The sequence below is a fragment of the Protobothrops mucrosquamatus genome, unplaced genomic scaffold, assembly GCF_001527695.2.
Source record: "Protobothrops mucrosquamatus isolate PMUCROS unplaced genomic scaffold, P.Mucros_1.0 scaffold259, whole genome shotgun sequence".
NCBI lineage: Eukaryota > Metazoa > Chordata > Lepidosauria > Squamata > Viperidae > Protobothrops > Protobothrops mucrosquamatus.
Genome location: NW_015386606.1, coordinates 39151 through 50399, shown reverse-complemented (window position 1 = coordinate 50399; position 11249 = coordinate 39151). Strand labels below are relative to the sequence as shown.

Here is an 11249-nt window from a genome sequence, read left to right as displayed (position 1 = left end):
TAAAGCTTTGAGACCTAGTGTCGTAATGAAGTACTCCAATGAAAAATTAGTGCATCTTTTCATCAGTATAAGTTTTTAAAAAGAGAGCACTTATCTGCAATTGTTGATCAACACACATAAGACTATTTGTGATTTAACTGAAGTAAATTATGTGAAACCAACCTAGCTAAACTGTAGTTTCCCTTCCAGAGTTCTAATCTATTAAACAATCTATTAACAATAAACATGTAAGCCCTCCAACGACCATATCATTTACATTTTGTCATTCAGAAAATGTAGCATTCTTAAGTTGCCTGTTAACAGATACAATTACACTATCCTTATAAAAATATGTAGATAGAATTCAACCATATTTCACTTTCATATGCTGATATTATCCTGCATTTGTTAATAATTAATGAGCATTTCTTTTGCCTGGTAAAGGAGATAACGCATACCTCAGTTTGCTTGTTGGGTGAATATTATTCAGAATTGACACCTTGTTATAAATATAATATTTCCAAAGAACTGTAAATGGTTTAACCATCAACTGTTTCCATATAAGGTAACGTCATGAACTCAGAAACTGTGTCCACTAACCCAGGGCTTTTCAACCTTTTCACCCATTGTACCACTTTTAGAATATGGCAGTATCCGAGTACCACCAGTCGTCTAGCAAGGTGTCAAAAACTTGACCAAAAAAAGGGGGGGGGGGAAAGTGATAAAGTACAGGTAGTCCTCGACTTACAACAGTTCGCTTAGTGGCTGTTCGAAGTTACAATGGCACCGAAAAAAGTGCCCCCCAAGCCACAGCCGAACAAGACACCTACCTGCCCGCCCGGCCGCACTCTTCCTCCTGTCCGAGGTTTTCATTCTTGTGAGCATTTCTGTTGACGATTGGCAGCAGGGGTGAGGTGGGGGGGGTGTTTGGTTTTTATTCCCCCCATCTGCTGGGTGGTTGCAGCAGGTTTTGGTCACTTCACATGACCCTGGGACACTGTGACCGTCATAAATATGAATCAGTTGCCAAGTATCTGAATGTAAATCACAAGATCCTGGAGATGCTGCAACATTCCAGCTGATCAGCACTTCTTTTGGGCTCAGCAGAAGCGCCCAGGATCATTGCTGCTTTCCAGCTGATCGGCGCTTCTTCTGGGCTCAGCAGAGGTGCCAGGATCAGCGCCGAACTCCAACTGGAGCCTGGCGCTGATCCTGGCGCTTCCGCTGAGCCCTGATAGCCCTGCAGCTCCAGCCATCTCTCGCTCAGGCTTGTGCGGTGCTGCCACTGGTTCAGCTCATTCCCCTCCCCCACTACCACTTTTCTAGGATGGTCGCATACCACCTGCCAGGTGCCAACGTACCACAGGTGGTACCCGTACCACTGGTTGAAAAGCCCTGCACTAACCCAAATGGTTTATCTGCCTCTGGCCCTGACCCATTTAGTGCACCACTCTGTTCTCATAGAAAGCAGTCATGACAAGCCCACAGTAGGACATGAGATTATAACTATTCAGACAGCCATCAATATATGATAAGAAGCATTTCATGTTATCTCATTTGCTCGAATTTGATTTTAGTATCTTTATGCCAACTTTCTTCAAACCATATATAATTTTACTCTTTTTTCCTTTTCATTTTTTTAAAATAAGCTATACAGGTTTCTAAATTGTACCTTTCCTCATGGGATACTCCAAACTATTGATCAATTTATCTGTAACTATGTATTTTAGCCAGCTTAACAGTCTCTCTATGAGAGACTGTACACTGACCAATGCTATATGTAATAGTTTCGCTTCACATGGCCATTGCAGTTTTAGCCATAATTCCTAATATAGTATTTTCTGTTTGCACAACAGTGATACCTTTTTTTTAAGGCCCAACTTTTTAATATATACAACTTTAAATTTCTGGTCAAGCACAATGAATTCAGATTACAGTAATGTATACTGTACATCAACTCAGAAATATTTGCCCCAATATGCATTCTTTTGCATTTGCTTATACTTCATTGATTGAAGCCGCTCTTAGATTTCAATCAAGTTGATCTGATATAATTGTTTGGAGGAAGCTTGCTGAGTAAAAAAATACAGTTCAAAACATAGTGCTACTGTGCTTTTTCCATTGTTGAATATTCAATCCCAGCAAAACATGAAAGATCTCTGTTATTTACAAATATTAGCATAAAAGGCACTATCTTAAATAATGCTGAATAGTGTTTCCAGATAAAAGAATGAATGAATGCAGATTACATACAATCAGTCCGTATAAGTATAACAGTGTAATGTTACTTAGCCTTTTCTCTGAATGCTTCCTGTTGTAAAGGCTTTTTCTTATATGCATCAAACTTCGTATTAGAATCTGACATGTAACCCAGGTGGTTTCTAAAATTCATATTAACCTTTGATAATAAAGTATATTCAGTATTAAGAGAGATTATGTCAAAAATTTTATATTGCCTGATATAGGTAAATGAGCAGTTTTCAAAAGAAATCTGTATATGCAAAAAATCTGCAATCTTCACCTTTCAGATATATATTTTAAATATAGGACTTCCTCCAGATATGCCATTTATATTTTAAATTATTATAATTATATATGTATGTTACACACCTGTAATATTTGTCCTTATAAGGAAGGTTGAACTCACTTCTGGCATTTTCATTCATTAGAATTTTCAAAACTTAATTGATAGAAAGGCATCCCACAAAATTTCAGTTGTTTCCTATGTCACTCATATAATGGGCAAGGCTCTCATACAAATATAAGTTCCTATTATATAAAGTTATTAATAACTGTAATGTTTCTTCTAGACGAACTGACAGTTCTGGGGACACATTTTCATAGGAGATATAATGCCTAAATATAGGAAACAGTGGATGCCAAAGACTTTATACTGCACTGGGGATCTCATGCAGACTTACATGGCTATTATGTCGCTGTACAGGACTGGAAGGACTGAACTAGGTCACCAGAAGTTGCTTGCCCCAATGGCTTTATGTTCCTCTGATGTGGATATAAATGATAAAAAGCATTTCAACACAGCTTATGCAAGGGACCTTTCTGGCAACTTGTGTCTTCAATCTGAAGATAATTTTTTTTTGAGAAAAAATAATTTAAACCATACCTAAGGTATGCTTCTGTTTTCTCTGCTTGTCTTTTTTGTGTATCCTTGACACCATTATTCTAGGAAGCATGCTTTACAAACATACCAACACTTGGAGTGGACTTTCTGCTTTGTTTGTCAAAGGAACTATTTTTTTAAAAAGCGGAAGTTGTATATTAAACAAGAAGGATATTCAGATGATGCATGAAAACAAACAGCTTATGTAAGAGAAAACAAATCATATGCAAATAATCGGAAATTAAGATATGTTTACTCATATCTCCTCCTTTTGATATATAGTTAAAGTAGATTGTACTAGTTTTTCTTTTATCTCACATGGCTGCCCTTATTCAATTACCTAAGAAAATCATAACACAAAATATAACTGCTTCCTGATAAATGTCAAATGTGGTGGGTTCGTAGGTATCCAACACTGCTGATTAATCCATTGCATTAAATAAAAAGACTGTGATTTTAATTTATTGCATTTTGTAAGAGAATAATCTGGACCGATCTCGTACGCGTATACTTATTGGGAAGGAAGCCCCTATAAATTGCGCTAACCCCGACGCCTGCCTCAAACCTATTAGGACACAGAGGTGGGAGGAATTTTGGCCGAGTTTGGCCACCATAGCTGCAGCGCACAGCTGGGAAGCCTTGATTGGTCCGTTGAGCAGCCCATCATCCTTCGTTCGGGGAACTGCCTGAGTTGATTAAGGAAGTGGAAGAAAGGCGGGTGAGTGAAGGCGGGCGGGAAGGGCACGAACCGAGGGCTGTAGTAGAAGGCGGGGCGGTTTAGGAGCGTTCGGTCGCCTCCGCCTCCGCTGTTGCTGCTGCTGCTGCTGCGTCTTTTGCGGAAGTTTTTGAATGGCGGTGGCGGCCCTTCATCACAGGCGCTGAGCTTCAGCTTTCTTCTCCGCTCCTCCTGCTTCCTTTCCTTTCCCGCCGCCACCTTTTTCGGGCACGCCGGCCAGGCGCCTGGAACGGACGGGATAGGCTGCAGCACTATTCCCGCGGTGCGCGTTTGAGTCGCCTTTGAGGACGGTGCAACCTCACGGCGCGCAGAATTGGGTCGCTGTTAGGATTTCCGCAGATCCGGCTGCAGAAGTAGCGGTTTCCCCCACTTATTAGCGTGTCGGAAGCGAGTCTGTCGCGCTGCTAAAGTTCTTACAGGTAGTGCTTCTGCTGCCCAGTAAACAGATTTTTGTTGCTATTTTTCTGTTGGTCTTCAGAGATATTTGCATCTTAATACTCTTGCCTGACGCCAACCCCCCCCCCCCAGTATAATAATTGCTGCAAAATGCTGCAAAATGCTGAAGAAGCTGCAAAATGCTGAAAAAAAGTGTTAATTGAAGCTGACATAGTAGTGATGAGTTTGTATGATCTGGAATCAAAAGTAGAAAATGTAGGAAAATCTAAGGCAAAGAATATGGAGGAAAATGATAAACTGGAATATTAGAATGTGGGACTCTAGGAATTCAAGTACATTTCTAGTATATTGTAGCTTTAACTGTGTACATTGTGGATGGTAGCCTTTTTTTTTTTGACCCCATCACTTATTTTTTGAAGCCACATAGAACTTTATGAAATTTCACCATCATAATTTGATGGCAAAATGAAGAGTTTTTTGACTGCATGATTCTGCAGTTTTGTTAAAATAAAGAAGAAAAGAGATACTTTAAGATCTCTATCATACTTAACTGCTGTGTTAAAAATGTCCTTTAAGACACAAGAGACATAGCAGTAGTGTATTAATTATTTCAACCAATATCAGTGCTATGCCTCTTATGGCCTTTAAAGGTTAAAAAAGTATAGGTTCTAAATATAAAGAGGTTGCCTACTTCTGCCTTACATGTTTAGAATAAATATTGTTTTTACTAGCCCCCTGGCTAAACACAGACGTTAGAATTAAAAAGGGCACTGCATTCCTATACAAACTTAGTCAAATATAAGTCAAGTGATTTTAATTTGTCTTAGTCTTAAATATATGGGACTGGAATTGGCCACATATATTTTGGATTTATTTAAGGGTTCACTTTTAATGATATTTTAGGAAACCTACCAAGACCAAATGTAAATATTAAGGTTTAGAGGTGTTTTTTTTACTGTGCTTAATTTATTGATTACCAAATGATTCTGTATAAAAAATGCATATAGAACACAATTATGTCTGACAATTTCGAATGTTCTCAGCTGCAGATTTAGTTGTATAGTTAACAGAAATGTGGACAACATGTAGAGTACTGCATATTAGAAGATATAATTGAATATAGTGCTTTTGTGTGGTGACTGGTACTGTAATGTTGAAGTAATAAGTATTTGAGTTTCTTAAAGTTAGCTATGTTTTTGACAAATATTAGATTCCTATTTCTGCTTTTCCATAGAGCACTTGAAAAATAGCAAAATGAGTCTACGGAAACAAACTCCAAGTGATTTCTTGAAGCAAATCATAGGAAGACCAGTTGTTGTGAAATTAAATTCTGGAGTTGATTACCGAGGTATATTCTTCCTACTTCATCTTCCAATTATGATAGATTTATGTACTTTTTCAAAAATGAAATAGATACAGATCATCCTTAAATAGCCTGTTGTTGAAAAATTCTTAATCAAAATTGAATTCTAGCTTTATAGGAGTTGTGACATTGTGATTGAAGAAGAAAAAATTCTCCATGTGAATCGTTTTATATATCTGTATTATGATCTTCTTTATCTTGACTTGTAACCACCCTAACTTAAAATAGAAATGTTGGTCTTGTGATTCTAAGTCGAGGACTACCTGTACCTGTATATTTAATTTGTCAAAAGATGGTTTCCAAGTATAAATTAAGAATGAAATAAAATTTGTAGAGGATTAGTTTGTTAAGTGTGCCTGAGAAAGTGATGTTATTTCTCATATATTTTGATCAAAATCTTGATGAATGTCAGAAAACAAATGGCTATGCCTGCTTGGTTGATAAGGAAAGCAACAGCTGTGTATGTCAAGAGAAAGCTAAAATAATTTGAATGCAGTGGGAATGGGTTATTTAAAAAGTGAATGATGTAAAATAAAACTAGATAGGGTCAAGAAATAGAGTGCTGAATTTGGATAGAATACCAAAATGAGTAGCATGAAAGAACTATTTTGAGGTGGTTTGGTCATATAGAAAAATACATGAGGATAGAATTGCAAAACAGATACAGTATATTAAAAAAGATTAAATGGCTCATAACCAAGGAAGTAATGTTTAATTAGAATTGGTGAGAGTCTCAAAAAAAAGTGGTAAATTTAAAGAACAAAAGGGAGTATATAAATTAATTTGAGGATGTAATGTGAAGGATAGTTTGTAAAGATAAAAAGATGTGGTGTTAATTATTTGTAGGTAGGCTCCCTTTTCTCATTTTGTATCTTTAATTTCTTTGGCAGACTATTGCATTGTATTAGATAGATAAAAGTAGGGTGGCTGTTATGTCATAACTAACTTTCATTCTCACTAGCTGTACATTGCATAATGATATCTTTGTGTTTAAATTTTAGAACAGTACTAGGCTTGGAAGATTACGTTATAATATGTGAATGACTCTAATTCTAGGTGTACTAGCCTGCTTGGATGGCTACATGAATATTGCTCTGGAACAGACAGAAGAGTATGTAAATGGACAATTGAAAAATAAATATGGAGATGCTTTCATCAGAGGAAATAATGGTAGATATGCTTATTATAAAATACTACCTTTTAATTAAAACTTTATTGGTTTTATCATTTAAAACCTAACTTTTCTCATCTTGCAGTCTTTGAAATAAAAAAAATTTCTAGGAATGAATAATGTATTAATGCAAGAGTGTTATTTGTTTTTAAAAAGTGTTTATATTTCCCTTACAACTTTTCCTGTTTGCTTTTTAAAACTTTGTTTCCTTTTGTAATTCCAATATTGTATATTACAATATTGTATATTACAATTACAAGAAGATTCATGAAATTTTCATTATTTTTTCTGGATTTGGAGAAATGAAAGTTGATAGGAAAATTGGAATTTCTTGTGAGTTCAATTTCAGTTAGTTTAAAGATATTGTGATAGGAAAAACTTAAGAAAGGTGTCAGTGGGAACATTTTAATACTGGATGGGAGACAACGGGTGAAGCCAGGTAAGATGCATTGGCTGTGGGTGCAAGGGACATTAGGATCCAGTAATTTATCATTAATTCTGGATGGGGTTGCACTACCCCAGATGAAGTCATTGCCCAACATGGGTCCTTCTGAACTCATGATTCCTCAAAGAGCAGGTAGCAGTCATGCTAGGAAAGCCTTTGTGCAACTTTGTGTTGTGCACCAGTTGTGTTCTTATATGGATCACAAGGCCCTGTTCATGGTCACTCATGCCCTAGTCATCTCTCAGCTGGATTACTGCAACACACTCTACATGGGTCTACCCTTGAAAAGTATTCAGAAACTGCAGCTAGTTCAGAATGCAGCTGCACACACAATCCTGGGAGCACCTAGGGCTGCACATATAACATCGCTACTGCACAAGTTTCCTTCTGGATCCAATTCAAGGTGTTGGTTGTTAAAGCCTTACATGGCATGGGTTCAGGCTATCTGAGTAGCCGTTTTTCCCCAGTGGGACTAGCCTGCCCCCTCACACCAGCGGAAGAAGCCTGTTATGGATCCTGTCTGCTATGAATTCCAGCAGGCGGGTCCAAGGAGAAGAGCTTTTCCGCTATGGCCCCATCCCTGTGAGATACCCTATCACCAGAGGTGAGAACTGCTTCCACCCTTTTGGCTTTGTGGAAGGCTTTTCTGGTTAGCCTGAGCAGGACATTCACAGCTGGAGGTGGCTGACAGGGTGAGAAGACTTCATCCCCATTCCACCCTGCTCTCTGGTTTCAGTATAGTTTTAAAATATTAATCTATGTAGTTTTAATATTTTACTTATTTTTCTACTTGTTTTATAACTTGTAAGCTGCCCAGAGTCATCTTAGAGGGGAGATGGGCAGCATAAAAATGTAATAAATAAAGTGAAATATCTAATTACTTTATACATATGACAGAAAGAGGCTTGATGAGCATGTTAGGTCATTTTGTTTAAAAACCAGAACAGTAAATATATAAATTTGATAAAAATAAGAACTTCTATATTTCATAACTCCCTTCCCCATCTTTAGCCTGGTGCTGCCAAATCACACACAGGGACTTACATGGGCCAAATCATATGCAATCCTGGAACTGTACGTTATGGATTCTTTCAGTAGTGCAAAACATTTTCCATAAAAACAAAGGAATTTTTCAATTCTGCCTGTTATGTTATGCTGTAATCACTCTTTCCAAAGGAGACCTGAGATGTTTACAAGAAACTCCCTATTTAAAGTCTTGAATAAAATAAGCTTAATAGAACCAGCAGTGTTTAATGGCAGTAATTAAAAACATTAAAGTTCTTTGAAAAACAAAAACAAAATGATAGGCAGTCTAAGCCTGGAGTAAACCATTATCCCATTAATGCCATGGCACAACTTCAGTATTTTTCTGAAAAAAGACAACATTAGGGCCTCCCTCCCTCCCTCCCTCTCTCTCTCTCTCTCTCTCTCTCTCTCCTACCTCCCTCCCTCTTTCAAAAATTATTTTTATATTCCTGCTCAGTAGTAGTAAATGATTTGTGAACTGTAGTTACAGTAATTATTGTTCATCTATCATGAGTTTGTTTAATGTATTATAATTTTTCTCCCTTTAAACAGTTTTATACATAAGTACACAGAAGAGGAGAATGTGAGCCTTTCTGAAGATGGAATATTTCATATTAACTTTTCTTAATAATTGTTTTGTTTCTTCCTTCCATTGTAAAGTTATATAATCTGTATGGAAAGGTTGTTTTTTCTTTTAATGTTAAAACAAAATAGAACATTTTCCTGTTTCAGTGTTGTTTGTATTTTGAAAAGAAATAAAAATGGAAAATAGTGTGATTTGTTTAATCTTTAAAGCTATTTTAAAACAGCATATGGTACTCAAATGATAATAGTTACAAACTGGAGAATAGCTGCACTTAAACCTTTTTGACTGCCAAAGTGGGAAGGATGGTCTTCTGAGTTTTCAGTGACTAGATAGGCAAGGTAACATTCCCAATTTTTTTAAAAAGAGATGGTGAATTGCTGACTTTTAATTAACAAACATATTAAAGTAGGGAAGGTATGGAAGGTACAATAAAAATGCAATGGAAAGAAAATCCAGAACTTAATGTGAAAGAAAGAAGTAAGCACCACAATTTGTGAGAAGTTATTTTTTTATTCAGAATCTTGGCAACTTTTTTATATTGTTAAGCACAATTTATTTTGTCTCCTCAACAGGCTTAGGGGCTTCCTAAATCTTATTGACTATTTTCACATTCTAGGACATAGTTATCATATTTAATATAACATTCAACAACTTGGTGAAGCTCTTATAATTCCATTTTTCTTATTTTCTTAAATCTTAATATTCTAATTGTCATTTCAAGACTAACTACAATTGAGATTTTTTTTAAAATTTTCATTATTACTAACCATTGATTAGACCAGTGTTTCTCAACCTTGGCAACTTTAAGATGGATGGACTTCAATTCACTAGCCAGCACATCCAATTGTGCTGGCTGGGAATTCTAGGAGTTGAAGTCCACCCATCTTAAAGTTGCCAAGGTTGAGAAGCACTGATATGTTGTCCTTCCTTCAAACATTTGTGATTTTGAATTTGGAACACTTAAAAATAAGTGAGTGTAATGGAGTTAACCATACAATTACATGTATTTAGGATGCACTTTACAATTACTTTAAGATTTAAGATCTTTTGTAAATTTCTGTACAATACATGCATAGCTTAAGAAGTGTAATAATTCTCATTTACACTGTAATATAAATAGAAAAGCACAACACCATATTTGATAAATATAAGCTTAACATTAGATATGCTGCCCCGGTGTGTTGTTTTTATGTTATAACTGTATCAGACTGTACATCTGACTGTACATCTGATTCCTGACCAAAAGGATATTTTTCTCAATTAAAAATGGATGTAACATCAAACCAAATCTTGATTATGGTCATAGACCAGCATAAGGAAGATGGGATACAGTCATTAAAAAAGCATAAAAGATACATCAAGAATGAAAATGTAACTCTCTAAAAAAGTATTATGAGAAGCAAGAAGATATAAAAAATACATAAATTTAAAAATTAAATCTAAAAGGGGTCAGGAGCCTCAGATGGGTATAGAAGAACATAAGGAATTAGTATGTGCAAGATTATATCAAATTACAAAGCACTCTAATATGATGAACTAGGTGCTCATTAAATCTAGTTTATAGTACGGGTTATCCAATGAATTTGGAACACTGCTACATAGAACCTGGCAATGTTTATAGTGGAAGGTTGGTATCTGATAGCAACAGTGATGTAAAATTGTCCTGCGTTTGAACACAGTACAAATACTCCTCAGGTTACAACCATAATGAAGCAGGCTCATTACAGTTGCAAGTGGTGATGGCTGTTAAGCAAGACAGCCTAAGGCAGGGGTAGGCAACCTTGGCTCTTTTATGACCCGTGGACTTCAACTCCCAGAATTTCTGAGCCAGCATGGTTGGCTCAGGAATTCTGGGAGTTGAAGTCCACAACTCAAAAGAGCCAAGGTTGCCTATCCCTGGCCTAAGGGATGGGGGAGGCCCTAGGAGGCTTAACACAGGCCCAGGCTCACCTCCTGAGGCATCCTGTGCTCTACTTCTTGCCTGTTGGAGTCCTTTAGCTTCCTTCCCATCCAGCAACCTAGGGGAAATCAGCTGGCTGGGGCTTGCAAGCCTCCAATGACCAAGGGGAGATCTCGCCAGTGTGATAGCTGGGTAGGAAGGAAGCTGGAGGCTTGACGGTTCCAGCCAATTCATACATGCTTCAACCTGCTTGATTTTCCTTGGGTGGATGAGTGGCTGAAGGGACCCAGCAGGGTGGGGTGGGGAGATGCTACAGTCCCCCAGTGGTCAGTTGTAAGGGTGAATGCAAGGGTGCTGCAGCAGTCATAACTTTGAAATCAGGTCATGAGCTTTTTTGGGGGGGGGGTCGGTCTGTTGTAACTTTGAACAGTCACTAAATGACTTGTAAGTCGAAGACTACCTGTGATGGTAACCTAAGGCTATATGAAAGTCTCTAATACAAAAACTAGAGAAGCACGTGTTCTCT

The 11249-nt window shown here is 37.1% G+C and overlaps 1 protein-coding gene across 2 annotated transcripts; it reads left to right on the top strand.

Moving 5' to 3' along the window:
- Positions 1-3790: 3790 nt before the first annotated feature.
- LSM6 (LSM6 homolog, U6 small nuclear RNA and mRNA degradation associated) lies at positions 3791-8990 on the top strand. Of its 2 annotated transcripts, none has more exons than XM_015814524.1 (4): positions 3791-3818; positions 5467-5580; positions 6652-6765; positions 8790-8990. In XM_015814524.1, exons 2-4 carry the CDS (start codon positions 5487-5489, stop codon positions 8822-8824), a joined length of 243 nt encoding a protein of 80 aa, XP_015670010.1. In that variant the 5' UTR covers positions 3791-3818; positions 5467-5486; the 3' UTR covers positions 8825-8990. The 2 variants fall into 2 exon arrangements, with proteins under 2 accessions (XP_015670010.1, XP_015670009.1); XM_015814523.1 differs by lacking the exon at positions 3791-3818 and adding an exon at positions 3918-4255.
- The last annotated feature ends 2259 nt before the right edge of the window (positions 8991-11249 follow it).